Source organism: Peromyscus maniculatus, chromosome 3 (genome assembly GCF_049852395.1).
Source record: "Peromyscus maniculatus bairdii isolate BWxNUB_F1_BW_parent chromosome 3, HU_Pman_BW_mat_3.1, whole genome shotgun sequence".
NCBI classification, from domain to species: Eukaryota; Metazoa; Chordata; class Mammalia; order Rodentia; family Cricetidae; genus Peromyscus; species Peromyscus maniculatus.
Genome location: NC_134854.1, coordinates 12,599,975 through 12,619,687, shown reverse-complemented (window position 1 = coordinate 12,619,687; position 19,713 = coordinate 12,599,975). Strand labels below are relative to the sequence as shown.

At 35.8% G+C, this 19,713-nt stretch overlaps 1 protein-coding gene and 1 long non-coding RNA gene across 3 annotated transcripts in view; one reads left to right on the top strand and one right to left on the bottom strand.

The window, feature by feature from the left end:
- The window catches only part of Ppp1r3a (protein phosphatase 1 regulatory subunit 3A), a 43,161-nt gene extending 30,988 nt beyond the window's left edge, over window positions 1-12,173 (bottom strand). The window contains exon 1 of one of the 2 annotated variants that reach the window (XM_006984261.4): window positions 11,294-12,173. In XM_006984261.4, the coding sequence (XP_006984323.1) occupies window positions 11,294-12,081 (788 nt within the window). In that variant the 5' untranslated portion in view covers window positions 12,082-12,173. The remainder of the gene's footprint in view (window positions 1-11,293) is intronic. The other variant, XM_006984260.4, reaches the window with a different exon arrangement.
- The window catches only part of LOC143272268 (uncharacterized), an 83,939-nt gene continuing 76,003 nt past the window's right edge, over window positions 11,778-19,713 (top strand). The window contains exon 1 of the long non-coding RNA XR_013049674.1: window positions 11,778-11,916. This is a non-coding gene — a long non-coding RNA (uncharacterized LOC143272268). The remainder of the gene's footprint in view (window positions 11,917-19,713) is intronic.

Here is a 19,713-nt window from a genome sequence, read left to right as displayed (position 1 = left end):
AAATCTTGACCAATGAATTGGTCTCTAGTATGAGAGTCAAGACTAATTAATATTACTGGAAAGTAAAATTGTGGTAACTCGATGAAATGATGCTTCCAAAGACATGGAAAGAAAAAAGGCTATTTTTTATGGTAATGTGTTCCTCACATTGATAATATATTTATATCTTAGTAGCCTAAAATAATTTTATCTTCATGTATTCTGTCTATAAAATAGTAAAACAATAAACATATTTAAATATATATTTAGTTTTTAATCAATTTAATAAGCATTTAGAATTACAGGATGAAACTGACATTTTATGATGTTTATGTTATATAAGTATATTATTAATATGATTTTTCTTAATTTCAAATACTAAAAACATTATTACCAACACAACTATAGGCTATAATATAGGTATTCAGTTAACAGAAGTGTTCCAAAGATGCATAAATTTTGATTGATGAAGCTTCTTATTTTCATGAAAGAAATCATGATGATGATTCTAAATACAATGAAGACTAAAGAAAAGAAAAATATTCATGAGGGTTAACATTTAGATGTGACATACGAGTCCACTAATTTGCTACTTTAGATACCCAAATGTAGATGTACAATAGGCATCCACATTTGAAATATGATGAAATTACAAAAAAATCTTCAACATTAAAACTCTGTTTAATTGTTTAGAAGGTGCTTTTGGAGTTTCTCAACATCTAGGTTATCAATAAGAAAACAAGTTGCTTTTAACGGATACTTTTTAAGGTTACTTTTTATGTGAATACCTGTGCAAAGAATTATGGGAAATAGTATTTTAGAGTTGCACACAACTCCTTATTTTACAGAGTGTGCAATCCAGTTGTGAAGAAGGGCACAGATACAAGGCTTTTAATAATGCAAGAGGAAACACACAAATAAGCATCAGATGAATAATGCAGGCATTAAATGCCAATTGTAGGGAAGAGAGAAACTTGGAAAATGTTTAATTCCAGAAAAATCCTTGAGTAGAAAGGAAAAAATTGATCAAGTCTTTGATTAAAGGGTAGCTTGGAAGAGATAAAGAAAACAGAAAATTATTAAGTTAAGCTGGGGAAAGAAACAGTTAAAGTAAGGTGGAAGAGCTAGAGGCTTCATATTGGAAGATGTCTGTGCTTCCAGGGCAAACGGGGAGTCTTCACAGGAACTGTTGAACTCACGATGCACTGATATGGCATCATTGCTTCCTAACATCCCTAACACTACAAAAGTCTCACTGCTTTGTTTTCATAAACTCTGAGGACCTTTCTAAATATTTATATCCCAGAACATTGATGGCTCATTCCCTAATTGAGATTTAATATTCCTAGTACCTGTGTGGCTAGGTAAGTAAGGCAGTGGTCACAACAGAGGAGAACGTAGTAGTTCAGTAATTAGAACCGGCTGCAAACCCAGCTTTTTGAAGGATTACACTGAAAAACCCGAGTTGCAGTTCTTTCATCTGTAATAAGCAGCTCACAAGTTTAAAGGAATGTATTTTTGTAATTTAACTATGTTAGTCTAAAGATTTGTTGCCACCCTTTTGCCTATTTATGGCCAGCAAGATGTAGCCTTGTGATTGTTTTTTTCAAAAGTCCTGAGAGATGTAGTAAATGGCCATCTTTGAAAATAGATTTAATGAAGTGCTTGACAATGAAGCCTTTTTGTATTTTATATTTAGAATTTATACAGAGGAATAAACTGTATATTAAAGTGGAAAACTTTTTAAATATTTTTATTAAGAAATTTTTTTATTCATTTTACATACTAATCACACCCTCTCTTCCTACCCTCCCCCAGGCTTTCCCTCCTAACCTACCCTCCATTCTCTCCTCTGCAAAGATATGCACCCCCTCCATGGAGTGTTGGCAAAGCCTGGTACATTCAGTTGAGGCAGGACCAAGCCACTGCCCCTGCATCAAGGCTGTGCAAGGTGTCCTACCATAGGTAATGGGCTCCAAAAAGATAGCTCATGCACCAAGGATGGGTCCTGATCCTACTGCCAGGGGGCCTCTCAAGCAGACCAAGCTACACAACTGTCTGGCTTATACAGAAGGCCTAGCACAGTCCCATGGAGGCTCCACAGATGTTGGTCTAAAGTTCATGCGTTCCCACTAGTTTGGTTCAGTTGGCTCTCTAGGTTTCCTCATCATGACCTTGATGCTCCTTACATATAGAATCCTTCTTCCTTCTCTTTGACTGGAAAACTTATAAATGATAAAAATACATGAGAAATTTTGAAAAATAAAATCATTTGTATGTGGACTGCCTAGAAATGTCCTATAGTCAACATTCTGACTCAACTTGTAAGGAAGACTGTACATTGAGGGCTTTTGCAGCCAGTTACAGAAATAATAAACTAAGTAGGTTCATGCTAATGCTTATTTGTTTCAAAAAATAAGTTGTATCAAATATATTTTGACCAATAAAAAGCTTTTTAGTTAAGGAAAACTTTTATTTTGTATCCTATGAGCAGTAACTCCACAGGGTAGAATAAAAGCATGGAAAGTAATGAGAAGCAAAAAATAATCCTTATAGTGAGGCTAAGTCAAATGTAGCACCAAGATTCATGTGGAAATATATTTATAAGACTTGTAAACAGAATATTGACTTTTTGTATATTTATTATTGTCTACTATTTAACCTAGATTATAAACATCAGCGTTGAATAGGATGTTATAATACAGAAAGTAGAAACTCTAGCCAAATCATTAGCAATTTGATGAGGGAGTTATGTATATGTGGCATACACACACACACACACACACACACACACACACACACTCACGACACTCACGCATGCACTCACACCCACACGCTGGGGGAGTCAGGAAATTTTACATATATTCTACTAATTTCTACTTGAAGATACAGTATTGACTTCCCACAGAAGGATGTACTTACTCATTTTAAATTTCATCTGCTCTACAAAAATTTATTCAAAACAGTCTTCAATGTCTTACTTGCATAATTACATTCTTGGAGAAAATTTTATTTTAAAATTGGATATCTCTAAACTAGCATAATTATTATTCTAAATTATTCCATATTTTTTCTAAGAGGTTTTAAATTATTCTAATACAGCAGTTTTTGTGAAGACTGAAAACAAAACTAAGTGATCTTCTGAAGTACTTTTAGCTTTCAGTTTCCTAAGATGAAGTCTTCTGTGAGATGTACAAGACATGCCATCATAACAGTGCTCTGTCTTTAATAAGTCAGTGATGGACTGCAGGACTGGAAAACCTCCTTAACCAGCTGAGACTGACCCGCTCAGTGCCACCAAGTCTTTGGATCTGGCAACACCAGTTCCTTGTAATGGAAGTGTCATTTACACCTTATCCAGTTGATGGGTTGATGGACTGACTCATTCTTCTCTGACACAGAATTAAGCCACTGTGAACTAGTTTACATGTTTATTGGCTCAGATCTCAAGGAAAACATCTAAAATTATTGAGGGCACTTAATATGGAAAATATAAGTCGATGATAAAAAGCATACCTGATTAAATTAAAATTGTACTCTTAGAGATTCCAGTATTTAATTCAACTGAAAGCCAGAATAACTGAATGACTAAAAATGAAGTGTTATGAATAACATACTACAATCACAAAACTTCCTTATCAAACTTATTGCTGAATAACACAATATTCCCAGGAAAGAATTAAGAAGAAACTCTAGAGACATGGCAACTTTCATAATTACTCTGTTTGAAAGTAAAGTGTAGGATTGGATGGATTCTCCTACAATTTGACCCAATGAAAATCATTCAGAAATCATGTCCTATGAACAGGAGATTCCGCTTAGTGTAGAGCATGAGTCAACCATGCACAAGACCCTTGATTTGAGCACCCAATACTGACAAAACAGAGGGAAAAAAGAGAAAAAGAATGAAAACAAAAAGATGACCATAACTCTTTTTATACTTAACCAAATAATTATCTTGTCTTGATAAAGAATGTAGTACTTTTTCTGTTGTGCCTGGTTATAATTTTTCTGTTGGGCATTTTAAATACATAAGTTGCTATCAGTATTTTATAAAACAAAAATCTTCATCTCCAAAAGCAGATGCCAGCAGTGTGCCTTGTCAGTTTCCTCTCATTTCCTGAACAATGTTACGTAATTTGAAATTAGACAAAGACATTTGCTGAAATCTTTAAGAATAGGAGCTCGGTGTTCCTACCCTAGACTATAGTTAATAAGTAAATCTAATGGTGGCTGAATTATGTGAGATAAGGCCGAATTCCACTGCAGTGTTGGTATTCTGGTGCTGTCAGAGGACAGGCTGGTGTTTGTGTCTTTCACTATTCATCAAGACATACAAATATCAATTTGAGGCTGAACTATTTTGACCATAATTACTTCTATAAACTTCACAAAGATTAAGATTGAAGCTCATCGCTCAAACACAGGATGATTTTTTCTTACGGTATTAGAATTTCCTGTTTAGTTGCAGTCTGAATACTACTCGTGGCAAGCACTGAATGTTCAGAGAACATGAAGGGAGAGAATATCAAACATTCTGATAATAGACTTGTTGAATACACATTTGGTCTTTGTAAACAAAAATTACAGAATATTAGTCCAAATCATTAATTTAATTTCCAGTTGGTCTTTAAACAAAAAGATGTATCATTAACCCTTCAAAACAAATTATGGACAGGAACATGTTCGTTAAGGCATCAGAAGAGAGCTTGGACAGATCTGAACTCTGTGTCTGAGAAAATTTTTGTTGCTTAAAACTCAGAGGTAACATAGATGCAAGGATGCATAATATATTTTCTCTGAATAAAGGAACCATATAAATTTCAAATGTAATCCTTCAGTCATAAATATAAATGTACAGCAAGGTGAAGTCTGTGTAGCTAGAGCTGTTTGATCCAAAGAGCATTTTAAATTATAACTCATCTTAAAAGTTACCTAAACTCCAATTTCCAAAAAGATTAATATCCCCATTCCATACAAACACACACACACACACACACACACACACACACATATACATATATACACACATATACTATGGATTATATTATATATACATATATGTGTGTGTGTGTGTAATGTGACCACATGTGTGTATGTAATGTAACTAACATATATAAAATTACATATTATACATATAGTAACTATATATGTAGATATTTATATAGAGTACTCTACAAGTGACTGAGATTTGGAAATCATTTTTTCCACAGAGGCACAATCCTGAGGCTTCTTGGTTAGTGTCACAAGCTTATTGAATGTGACTAATTTAGAAACTATTTATTACCTTGGGTAGTGGCAGAGGAATGGAAATGAGGGGAAAGCATTTCACCATTAACCCTGGGCACAGAGCTAGGCTACATTCAAGATGGTAAACTGTGGAATGTATCACTGCCACTGAGATTCCATTTTGGAATATCTCCAAATGTCAGCAACTTGGTTTGGTGCATTGTGTGTGAGTTAATATGTTTCTTATTGCAGCTCTGAAAAATAGTATTATAATCCCAATTTTACATGTTAATAAAATGAAGGCAAGATACAGTTTTTCCAAGTTCGAACAGTAACTAATTAGAGAGGAAACCAGAAATCACTTTCTACTGTACTTTACTGTTTTTAGAAGCCAAATACACAGTACTACTCTGGAACCAACCTTTGACACAGTTATCCATGCAAATCTGCCTTGCACCCAATAGCACCCTGGACTTTAAAATTCTCCATGAGTATATGAGGACCTTTATGAAACGTGTCTATACTTAAGAGATGGAGACGACAGTCGTGTGTGTGTGTGTGTGTGTGTGTGTGTGTGTGTGTGTGTGTGTGTGTGTGTACATACACCTTTCAGACAACAGCACTACAGTAGGTGTCAAAGTACAGCATACCTTTGTAAGTCCAATAGGACTCTGGACAGTCAAACCCACCTGAAGTTTGCTGAAGTCATTCTGCCTATATGATTCTTATTGGTGTTTGGGGTAAAATACAGGAACAGATTGAAAAGAAAGTGAAAAATTACTTTCTTTTACTTCATGGTATGCCACCATATGTTGGGGGATAGTCGGGAGTAAAGAAGATGGAGTCAGATGCTCAGAACAAGTACTTAAGATGTGACTTCCACAGTGATTCCTTGTACAAGAGATTAAATAACACTTTAGGACAACCTCTTGCTCATTTCTTCTCGCAGAAGAAAAATCCGCACTCATCTAGTAGTATAGGCTTTAAGAGTGCAGACTTCCACAACACCAGGAAGCCAGGGAGCCTTGGTGGGTCTCCAAGGACAGTCAGCAGGTTGGCCTCTCACTGTCAAGCAGCTGGCAGCTCTCTGCACCCTCTTGAGGGCCGGTGCAGCTGTGTTTTATGTTTCCATGTGGCCTTGCCAGAGGTCCCTCCCCTTAACCAGGCCCAGCTTCCACAATTAGTATGTATTCAAAATGAGCTAGGTATGGAACACATTAGGTCCCAGAGGCCTCATGGAGCTATTTACACTGCTTTGGACTATTTCCAGAATCGCAGACTATGCGGGATGTGTAAATTAAGGAAGTCTCACAGTCCAATGGCTGTGACTGGAACATACACCACGGCTTTAGCTCATAGCCATTTTCTAGTGCTTTTCTTGGCCTCATTTTCACAATTTTATTGTTCTGAAAGACAAATGCTCTGTATTTTTAAAGCTACACTTTAGAAAGAATTTCTCTCTTTCCTTTTTCTCCATGTGCCCAGTTCTATTCCTCAAGCATGAAGAAAAGTAAGACTAATCATTATTTTCTTGGCATTAAGACCACTTGGGGCTTTTATTTGTAGTCACCTGGCCAAGTCGTAAATACCATTCAACACCTATGCATACTGTTTCTTTAGTTAGAATAATAAATTGATTTCACTTAATAAAATAGAAAGCCAGGTGAGGTCATCTTGTGTATAGTGGAGAATACATGTTAGACAGGTGTGTAGGAGAAAAACAAGGTACCAGGAAGGCCATTCCTTAAAGTCTAAGAAGCCCAAGTCAAAAATATTTGTTTGTCTGTGGCTTCCACTGTATACCCACAGCATATGAGATTGGCTTTGCTGTTTTTTTTCTCCCACGCTCCTTTCTGCCGTGTGAGCTGTTTTCTCTCAGAGTTTCTCCATGTCTTTAAAGGCCCAAGTATTTTTGCCTTAGTTATCAGTATGTTACTGCTACTCGGTAACAGAGGACCTGACACAATGGCCCTGAATGGACAGTCACTGAATCCTTTGGGAATCTGAACAAGGAAATCTTTGATGTCAGGAGAAACAATGCAAGCCAAGGGTCAGGAAGTTAGGTATCAGGTGAACACTTGTTGATGGTGGTGGTGACAATTCTGAGAGCTTGGGATGCTTAACATGTATGTGTTCAACATTCATTTGGAATCCTTAAAGATGCAATAGTACTTAGTTTTCATACTGGCCATTGTGATATCTACTCGACAAACCTGACTTCTTAAAAGATATCCACAGCCAGGCAGCTGTCTATCACAACCTTTTTTTTCCCTACTCAGATTAAAATGTGTTCTTGTTCAATGCCCAAAAGAATGCTTTTACTCCTTCAAGAACCATCTTTCAGGGCTGCAGATATGGCTAAATGGCTTTAAAAACGTGTGGCCAGACCTGATGACCTGAGTTCAGTGCCTGGAACTCATATGGAAAAAGGTGAAAACTGACTCAAAGAAGTTGTCCTTTGATGCTCACATGTGTGTTGGGACATATGGCACCCCCCACAATGGTTTGGAAGAAAAAGAATAGATCTTCAATTTTTACCTATTAAATGAAGAAATTTTAGCAGTTGCTACTAAGTTTTCTTCCTATTTTAATATACTCAAAAATATAAGATCAAATATATCTAAAAAAATTGACACTTTAAGTTTTTTCTTGTTGAATAAAATCTTGCAAGAGAAAAATGAATGCTCTCCACCTGAACATCTAGGGGCTGTGAAATTAAAAGCCTGCAATTAGGAGCAGCCTGACCCTTAGTGTGTGTTTTACAGTTTTCTAAAGCTGAAGTTAGTCTTGGCCTGTTTAAAGCAGCTAACTGGAACTTCTAATAATTTACTCGTAAATTCCTATGAACTAGAAACTATGCCAAGTGTCAAGAATATGCCCCAATAGACTGCTGCTACTCACAATATACCTAGAAGGAATCAATCCTACTTGCCCAAGTCGACATGTCTAATCTATGGGAAAGCTGGAATTTAAACAGATATGTTTAATTTTTAAGCTTTCAGATAGCGTACTGTATCTGCATTCTAGTTTTAGCTTATCTGGGTCTGTACGTTGACTGTACTTGCATCCATGACATTTCTCACTAAAACATCTGCTTAGTTTGCTCACTGCACAGTCCCCATTGCTTCATGTGTGGTGACATCTGAGAGATGCCTCATGATGCATACCTTTCACTGATATTAGATACTTGGGTCACTTGCAGTCACATGTCTATGGGGAACTCTGATTTTCCTTCTCTCTATATATTTCAAATCATATAGAGTAATAAACCTCAAATGAAAGCAGACAACCCACACCAGAGAAGACGTCTACAAACTCCAACTTGAGAAAAAATTCCACAAAGAAAACATCAATCCTGTGTAGGTGATTGACATAACCAAAGTCCTGCCTCTTTGAATGTGTGCCTGCAGTCTGTTCTGTAGTTATTAGAAGGGATTATTGACACTTTCAGAAAACACAATCTCAGGGACACTGACAGCAAATTAACTTTGGTATTAAGAGAAATTGAAGTTAGTTGTTGCTTGGTGCACTAGGACAGCCTAATTTTCACTTTAACTCCGAGTTATTTTGCACACTTTTCTTAATCTATGTAAGATCTTTGTAAGAAACACAAATTCACGCATAATTCTATTCAATTTTTACCTCACAAAAGAATTGTCCTCCAGACCAAACAGCACAGGGAGAACAGAAGTTTTTGTAGAAGACCTTTCAGATCTTACAGCTATGTTGGGTGTAGGAAGGGTGCTTTGGAGCTATAATCTTTTATCAAATGAGTACAAGCTTATTTTAACCACTGGAGCATTTTTAAAAATAATACTAATAGGGTAGCCCTCTTCTTTCTTAACCAAATTCTTCCCAATTAAATCCAACTGCACTATTCATTTAGAAATTTGATAATGCTCTCTTGTACGAGTTCTAGAAATATTTGAAAGCCCATTGCATATAAATTATATCATGGAAAAGCTGTATAAATATTCTATTATGGCACATGCTGTTCTGAGGATCTGTCAGGATTTCCTTTATACACTCCATCTTGAGTGGTATATAAATCAGATGTAAAAATTCATGTTGGACTGAAACAGCACAGAAAGCCTCCTCCAGAGGCAAATGCTTTCTTCAAAATGTGGTTTGAATTATGTTGGTCATTTTTAAGTTATAGAAGTACAGAAAATGTATTTGTGGTTTTGAAGGAAAGAGGTTTTTCCATTTTCATAACTCATTAGGAAACTTTACAGGCCTTCAGACCATTTTGTGGTTTAGTTTTTCTCAGCTTTTTTTTTCCTCCAAGGCAATATTAAAAGCTGAGTGCTGTCTGCTATGAACTGATGATTACTGTTCTTAATACAAAGGTGTACGTGGATATATATATATACACACACCTAGATGTTCCCAATGATATTGTGGCTGGAGTGCATGATTGGGCCTAGGCCTATCAGCTGCCCATAGTTTACTCTGGATATCAAGTGAAATATGGCCTATCACCGGAAGACCTTCTGAACTCAGATCAGAATGTACTGTTTGACATTGTGAAGCTGTGTTTTTAACTCACAGAAAAACCTACTGAGTTAAATACTGCTTCTTTGGCCAAATGTTTTTACCTTTCTTAAATCCTGTTTGCTCTCACAGACAAAGCAAGTGGCTGGCTGAATGTTTAAAAAGCATTCAATAAAGTATTTAAAATGCATATGTTTTAGTGCAAAGGTTCGTTTGAATTCATTGAATTATTTTTTTGTGTGTAGATAATGTTACTGAATAGTATCACAAACACTTCAGTTTTTATTTTAGCATATATAAAAGTTATGATTATAATATCTCTTTTAATAATATAAGTATAAAACTATGAAACTTTCATTTGGAGTGAGAAAGTCGGCATAGCTCACATAGTAGATTAAGTTTCTTTCAAGTGACTTGAACATAAAATTAAAACAGTATTATCTCATATATTTGAATTGCATTACCCTATATTAGCTTATTCACTAATCCACTAGATCAACAAATTTAGTAATTACTACTTAATGCTTTATCCATTAAAATACAAAATTATTAATATCTTCTCAAAGTTACTTGTAAAAAGTTTCTATTTAATACTTAGATTCTGAGTGCTTTCATTCTTTACCCAGTTCCCATTTCATTGTGCTAAATTATATCTGGTGAAGTTACTGAATTATTTGTTTAGGGATAGTTAGGTTGAATCACTCAGAGAATAATCGAACATTTGCCTGTTGCTATAAGAGCAATGGGGACTTTTCCTTTGGGATGCAGTGAGAAGCAGACAGTGGTCTACATGCTCCTGAATGTTTTATCTGCTAACCTAGTGTCATGGAAATTAGCCAACTCTGTACTACAGAGCATGCTGAAGGCTACTTCTATTTTTCAACATTAACAGACACGCAGGGTTACTAATGAGGGGTCATATCCCCAAACTCTAATCCGTAGAGCTGAATATCCTTATTTCTATCTGGGTCATTTTTTTTATTCTGCTCCACTTACTTTTACTAAATTACATTAATTTGCATTCCATAATGGTATACTTGTTATAATTATAAAATGTTATATATGATTTATACATCACTACAATTATCTTTTTGTTAGTTCATTATTAAATTCATTTCTCTTATGATTTAATCTAGTATACGTACGTTGCTTCAAACATCTTTATATAACCCCCTCAGTCATTAAAATTACCATCGCACCTTTGGAGGAAAAAAATCACACGTTTTCTGAGCACCAGGTACATACTGAAATACAATTTTATATTAGTTAAATATACTTCAAAGTGAAGTATGGGGACTTAAGAATAATTGAAAATAAATATACTCTATATAAAATAATTTCATAAATGAATCCTCCATAATTCAAGGTTTGAATTCAAGCAAATAGTATATTAATCAACCAACACTGTATTACATACTCATTTTCCTTAATTTAGAACACTAGAGTGGTATTACTTAAACAGCACTGACCTGTTAATTCTGACACCATTATTTTTATGAGCAACCAGCAGATTTTTAGGTTTGTTATTTCTTATAACCTGCAAAATAATGACATTTTAGAAATTTTCAAGTATGTAAAAACATCTCCTCACCTTGATTTTACCTTTAAGCAGCCTTTTATTTGTCTGCTAGGAGCTTCTTCCACTGGTTTTACAGGCTCTGGATCTTTCTTTTTCTTTTGACAAACCAATACATAATTGGTGCCATTATTATTTGACCAAAATGTACCAACAGAAGTTTCATAGCGTATACAAAACTCAACTTTACTGCCATCTTTTTGATAAGGAGGAATCAATGAAATCTTAAAAGAGAACTGGTCGGTTTCACCATCACATGAATTAGGAACATATTCTGCTAAAATGTCATAATGTGTCTGCCAGCCATCCAAGGACATGCGCACATACACTAACTTCTCAAAAGAAATGTTCAGAACTCTAATAATGCCCTTCACACTTGTCGACCCAGGGAGGTGTTCAGTTGACTCCAGCACGGCTTTCTGAACCTGAAGTTGTTCCATAAGCTCTTCTTTTGAAGAGGGCAAGTCAAAGAGTGGAGATAAAACAAATTCCTCTGCGTGGAAGACATCCCTGCTTAGGTCAAAATCAGTTGAAACACTTGGTAATTCCCAACAATCAAATTCTTTAATGGACACGAGACTGAATCCAAGGCTGTCAGCAAAGGAAACTCTCCGGGACGCTGAAGTTGGGGTGTCCAGGTATGTGTCTTCAGAAGATCCTGATCCTCGTCTGCTTGGCTGAGGGGAGAAGCCAGGTTTGAAGGTCGCTTTAACCTCTTCATCTTCACACACAGAATCAGACAGATTAGGAACTTCTAAAAAATTATCTTTGCTAATCAGACCAGGTACTTCAGTGGGCTCCATTGGGCTGTCTGATATCAAATAAGAGAAAACTGTACAGCTAGTAGAGGCTGATATTTGAGATACTGAGGCTTAAAATAAGTGTAAGGTTACAGTTGACATTGCAAAAGAAGTCAGCTCTATAAATAGGTCCAATGGCTTGTAAACTATGCTAGCCTGCTTCCAAAGACCTTTTATATGATAGTGTCCATGCTGCTCTGGCTTGGATGTTCCAGATTTAACTCTTAATGCTAAAAAGTTGCATTTGTTTATGAACTCAGTTCCAGAGACATCAAATAATAATTTTTGCCATTAAAAATATTAAAATTATGGGCAAAATGCTACTTTAATTAGTTGCTATACAAATTTAAATCTATCAGAGAAATAAAAGCAGAAATAACGAAGCAGGCAAGATTAGAAAGGGAATGTATGAATGTTTGTAACTTGGAGAGCTCTACAACTTGCTAGTAATTAGCATTTTCTGAGATTTACAATATCTAATGTTGATTGTCAGGGGTTCAAATACAGGTGCTAAAAATGACTAAGAAATAAACTAGAAAAAAATTAAAATACTCATATGCCTTCGCCCAGTGAGATAGCTGTCCTACTAATATGATGGGAGCATGTGCACAAGTTAATGTCACTGTGTACTCATGCCTAAAAGTTTATTTTTAAAAAGTCTCTAAATACTACTGAAAGGCTGCCATGAAGGAAAGATATAAATAATGCTACAAAGATAGAATCCTTGCAGTCATTACAAAAAATTAAAAAGCTAAGTAGAAAAAGAAAAATAAATGTGCAGAGGTGTGTGTGTGTGTGTGTGTGTGTGTGTGTGTGTGTGTGTGTGTGTGTAGAGAATTCCTGGAAAGTTTCAAAAGAAATTGTAGTGATTTTATCAACTGAGATACTTTTTGAAATGTTAAACATGATGAGCATGATACTTTAAAATATCTACAATTCGAACTCAAGTAAAATATAAAATATAAAGTAAAAGACTTAACTAGTTTTTTTTTTTTAAATCAAAAGATGCAATGGCACCCTGTCTTTCAAATGACAACTTCATAAATATTGTAAATTATTGTATAACATTAACTTCATAAATTCTGTGACTGAAAATTTATTCTCCAAAGTTGGAAATGGATGTCATCTAGGACAGTGAAACTATTTAGGTTTTACCTCATCTACATAGCTAGGATGGATATGGGTCATATGAATCTTTTCAGAGTGGCAAATGTATGTTATTGCAAATCGGGGGATTAGGAGTAGCCATTTTTCAAGGTACATAAAGTACATTATTGGGTAGTTAAAGGAATTGGCAACAAAACATTTCATAAATGTAAAGCACCCAAACAAGCATGAAAATAATTGAGTAAAGGAAGTAACGATGTAATTCTTTTCACATGTAATTTATCCGTTGACTTATAGAGATGAAGACACTGGGTCCATAATTATGCTTCTGTGGCTAAATAATTCTACAACTTTCAGTAGGTTTCCCAAATTTTCTGTTTAATTTTTACAGTGTAGTGTGAGCAATGAAATGTGATGCACAAAAGTTGTCCTAATAGAGACAATCATGTTTGTCCCTTGTGAAAGGCTGACTTACATACCAATCAATGATATTGTAGATAACCCATATAGGTCATATTAGGAAAATATCTGTAATTTGGTTTATCAATATGTTTTTCAGTGACTATAGTCTGCAAAATCAGCTTTACAAATTATAAAAGGGATGCACATTAGAAAATGGTCTTGTTTACTTGATTTGAACTCTTCCCTTTCGACTGTTCCTCTTCAATGGAGAGTACTCTCTTGACTTGTGGTAGCCACCACCTTTCTTTAGAGTTGATAAGGTTTACATAATCGGAGTCAGCTGGCGTGTCCCTTTCGTCACCACATTGTTGAAACAAGTGACCTCATCATCCTAATCTCTTCTTACTTGTCAGCTTTCCATTGCTTTCCTTCTTTTTAAATCACTGTGTTACTCCTCTCTGAGCTCTTGCCATCTTCCTGTGTTCCTCTATTAGTGAGCTGTCCATGGGTGAATGGAGGATTACAGACCAAGTGCTCATGAAGCTTGTAAAACAAGCAAGCAAGCAAAATAACCCACTACCACCCTCATTCTCATGGATATTTGTATAAAGTGAAAAATCAGAATTCTTGGTCATTTCCACATAATAGCACAACATTCATTTTCTCATGCCCACAGCTCTCAGTTCCAACAAGTTATCCTGCTCCTCTCCAGCTGCTCAGGTGAGCATTTTAGCATAAGGAGAGCTTTTGAAATCTAAGCTTCATACTTTCATCTACCTCTCCCTTTGTATTGATAAATCATTCTCAAGTACCTTTCTTTCACATGAAGAAAAAAAGATCACTTAGGATCTTAGTAAATAGGGTGTAAATGACACACTCAAATAAAATAAACCCATGTGTCTATTTATAAACTGCAAATAAGGATATGTCACACGGCTAGTGTAACAAACTCAGACCAGTTGCATAATAGCTATTCCTATTTCTAAAGGCATAGGAAGGGACATGAGCATAAGAACTTAAAAATATAAAGTGCCATGAGGTATGTACTGAAGAGACCAGTTCAAGGAACAAAACTAATAACTTTGCTAGCAGCAGTACAAGATCATAAATAATTGTGTTGATTATGTGCTTTGCTAAGGCATTCTTCAAGGATTACCAGTGGCTGAGAGCATGGAAGCTAATGCTTCATTCAAATCTGTCTCTTGGAGCAAAAAGCAGAGTGGGAAAGGTTGAAAGCTCAGTAAAATTGAGGAAAATCCTGGAGATGAAACACACACATGTATACTATATACATATATGTGTGTTTAAAATGTTATACATGTGAAACTTAACATGTTTTATTCTTTGTAAATATTCCATATCAGGCAGTGAAATTGTTCCTTGATCATTTACTGTCAGGATTATTTTTTAAAGGGTTAAGAGTTTATGGCCTATAAATTCTGAAACATCAGGAGTTACAAATAAGAAAGACTGGATATTTACAACAATGACTTTTTTCTTTCAGATGAATTGTAGCTTACTTGCCTCTTTTATAGATACTTGTCTATGACCATAACCCAAAGTCAAGTGAAATCTATGTCAGTGGCTCCTAACTAGAGACCCATAGTAAAATCGCTATGAGAGATACTTAAATTATAAATGGCTTGCAAAATCATTTCCACAGACTAAGATTTCCCCAGATGAAGACCTTCTCTGGGGGTCTGGCACACAGATTTGGTTTCGTTGTATGATCAGATGATCTGTTGACCTTAGAGTTGGGGACTTGTATTCTACTCAACGAAATAGTTGCAACCATCGTTGTTCCTGTAGTGGATGCACTTCTCACCATGAACCCTATAAAACACTTTGCTAAAAAGCCATGAAAGTACAATAAAGTATACATTAGTAAATTAGGTGCATTTATCAATCATTTAGACTTGTCTTTCACATAAGGAAAAAAATTGAAGACAATGAAATATTGCATTTTTTAGTAACTGAGCTTAGAGTTGAACAAAGTGCATGTTTTCAGCCTTTGCTCTTCATATTCTAACATACATATACTATCTTGTTTTAGAATTCATAATTAACAAATTAACCAGTCTTTGAGGATTGTCATTAAAATCCATTTATTTTTAATAATTAACTTTTGTGAACTTTCTCTTTTTCCCATTTGATGAAATATCTCTGGGGGTGTCCAGATAATTTTTCTTTAGGACAGAGTCTGTCAACCCTTTTGACCTGTGTGCTCTAGTGGGATATAACATTTCAGGCTATCCTTCCCCATCCTCAAAAACTTCTGTTTGTGAATGACAGAATGACTTTTAAAAGAATCAAAATCTCTTTAGATCTCATTCTAATGCTGTGAAATGATTTTTAACAGACACTTTTCCAAACAAAGTTTTAGACACAAATTTATTTGTCCAAAAGTGCCAATTATTGAAAAGCAATCTGCCAATAAATTGTGCACATAGAAGTCAGCAGAAAATAGAAAGTTTATCCTTGATAAAGCTAAAATTTTAAGAGACATACCATTCTTCTTGGATAATCGAATGATGTAGCATAGACTAATGATTTGTTGTAGCAAAGAGCTTTGTCATCAAAAGCAGCATCTCAATTCTTTTCATTTATGTGGCTAAAGCTAGTGTAATGCTCAGCTATTGAGATCTTATTTTATGTTGGTTGTACATTCTGATCTACAATCAGTGGGCCATTTAATAAAAGCATGTGAACATAGAGCACTGAGTGCACTTAGCAAGAAAATATTGGTTAAATCTTTCATTTAGCATATACAAAACTAAAATCTCAGAATTCTTTTCTTAGAGGGCAATCAGTATTATCTCTAAAAGGAAAATAAAACTACCTAAAGGCAGATATTACTGATAATATATTACCAAATTAGATCTAGACCAAGAAAATGTTCATAGCATGACATAATTAAATGTTTAGAAGTATAGCAAAGTATTAGGATTAAATATGACAAATTCTTAGAGTTATATTTATGAGAAGTAATATGATTTTGGAAATCATTTAGGTGGTTTGAAAAACTCCAAATATTTATTTACAGTCTCAAAACTAGAAAATCCAAGCAGATGTGAGCCATTTATCAAGAAAGATGTTACTAGAAGAGATCTCATGGGTGGGCAGGGGAGCTGGTGGAGAGGGGAAGAAGAAGGATACAGTTGGGAGGTGAAAGGAAAGAGTATTCAAAGAGATGGCTGGAAGGGGGTACACATTTCAGGGTCTGATAGAAATTCGGTGCAAGGGAAACTCCCCGGAATCTATAAGGATAACCCCAGCAAAGATTCTTAGCAATGGTGGATGAGTAGCTTGGGCTGGCCACCAACTATGACCCAGAGGGACTTTCAGTTGAGGGATTGGGACACTGGCCTAGCCACACAACCATTAACCTACAGTCTGTCCTGCCTATGGGATGTGTGGTGGTTGGGGGTGGGGTGGTAAGGATGGTGTGGAGATAGTGGGAGTGGCCAACCAACAACTGCTTCAGCCTGAGACCCAGACCATGAGAGTGAGCCCACCCCTGACACTGGCTCGAGTGCCAGGACCCGGATGTTAGATGGCACAGAGATCTAACATGATTGGAGAAAAATAAGTATCAACATAATGATGCCTAACAATGTTCTCCTATAGATTGGTGACTACCCCAATTGACATCAGGGAGGCTTCATCCAGTAACTGATGGAAGCAGATGCAGAGACCTGTAGATGTAAGTCTTATTAAATAAGAAACACAGAGCCAAATGGAGTTAAAAGCCCAAGAGGTCAGAGCAGTAGCTAAGAGCTAAAAACCCTTTCTTACCCTTCACTGCCGCTGCTGTCCTTCCCCTCAGCAAGAGACCTACTTCCTGTGTGTCTGTCCTTTTATTGACTTTCTGTTCTGCCTTCTCATTGGTTGTAAACCCAACCACATGACCTCCTCATCACCGCCTGTCTATACTGACCTCCCGGTCTTCTATGGTTGGTATTGAGATTAAAGGCATGTGTCTCCATGCTGGCTGTATCCTTGAACACACAGAGACCTCTCTATTATGTTATCTGGATTAAAGGCATGCACCACCACTGCCCGGCTTCTGCTATGGCTTGCTATTAGCTCTGACCCCCAGGCAACTTTATTTATTAACATACATAAAAAAATCACATTTCAGTACAAATAAAATATCACCATATTTCACCTTTTCTATTTTAATAAAAAGAAAAAGGAAAAAGGTTATAACTAATATAAGAAAAACTATATACAAAAGTACAATAACTATATACCGTATATATAAGCAATAAATATCTAAACAATGTCTAGTCCATTTGCATTTGACAAATTCAGAGAAAATAATTCCATTATCTATCCTATTTTGGCAAGTCCAAAATGTACCTGATTCACTTTCTATCCTAACTTATATTACTAACAGAACTATCTTATAACATCTTTCAAATTTATACTTACTCTTTAGTGAGTTTCTTTTCTAAAATTCTTAACAAGGAAAACTATAACTATCTAAATTTAACCATAACTATCTAATCTTCAACTCTAACTAACTAATCTTCAACTCCCTCAGAGACCCAAGAAGGAAATAATATTACGTAATAAAAAAATAAAAACAGGAAGTGTATGCAAGCAGGTTCCAAAAAAAAAAAAAATGTGAGTTGACAGAAACAGCCAGCTGCCTGTACAGTCACCTGAGGTTTCTCCGCAGTGTTGGGGCATCATCTTCAGCCTAGCGTATCTGACAGACTCATTTGTGAAGTAGAATGTATACAAGGACAACAGTTTGACCTCACATTTGGTGAGAACAATCCATGTATCAGAAACACCTGAATTCCACTAGTGTCATGTCATGATTCAGGATTTTAAATTCTGGAAATTGTTGATGTTTTTTGAATTCAGCTGTCCATTCTTCTTGGCTGTGTGTGTGTGTGTGTGGCTTCATCTCAGCATCTGGTTCTTCTCTATATCCCTCTATTAAATGCCATTCTACTATTGAGAGGTGTGAGATTAGTTACTCTTCAAGAATAACTGTTTCAGCTGCTGTTCCACTGTACATCAGAAGCCATCAACCCACTACCTGTTCAACTGCCTTCGAAGAAAAGGGCACTGTACCTTTTCTGGATTGCGAAGGCCACTTCAGGGATGGTGCCATATTGTCCTGGCCTCAGACGAGTTGGCAAGAGTTTCCACCTAAAACCTGAGAAAAAGGATTCTAAAATGGAGCTAAAAACAGCTTTCTAGTTGTCTCTCTCAAGTAAGCAGCAGCCTGCAGGTTTGAGCTATTATGACAGGTTCCTGGAGTGCATGCTTGACCTGCAGTATGGCAGGAATGAGGTGTCAACAAGCGGCACATTATGCTGTGTGGTGGATTTAGCCTTTGCTAATAAAAAAAAAAAAATAGGTTTCTGAGCTACATGCTGCTTTGATAGAACTGCTTCTGATAGTTGATGGTACACATGGCTCCTGACCCAGACCCAGAGCTGGCAGTAAACTGTACCACTGCCATGTTGAGAAGCTGACAAGGGTGGAGCCATCAGCCAATGTTTCCTTTGCAGTCTTAGAATGCTGCAGTTTAAAGCAATAGGTTCACAATAAAACAGATTCAGTTGGAATAGTTTACAACTGTGTGAAAAAATATATGTAGGCTTGAAAGAGAGAAATATATATATATATATATAAATATATATATATATATACATATATATACATATACATATATACAGTTACATGCAGTTATATAAAGAAATAGAAAGTTTAAAAAACTAAAGTCTTTAAAGAGAGAGTAAAGGTAGTATGAAAATTAAGCCACATAAAGATGGATATTACACAGAGAATCTGGATTGTGTTGTCTTTGGGATTTTTAACTGCAGAAAAACATTTGATTGTAAAAACTATTGAGTTAAGCAAATATGTATATTTTAAAGGTACCTTGACTTCAAAATTTGGATGTAAGGATATGTTACTTTGGAAAGGAGGCTCTGCTTTTGTTTCCACAGAAAGCCAGAGGCTATGGATTTGTTCCAGATTAAGATACAACAAGTTTGACCACCAAGACCCCCTGAAAGGTCTCCGATGACACCATGGCCCAGATGATCCGACATCCAGAATGGTTTCAAGGCAACTGGCTCAGACAATACACCCTCATGGACG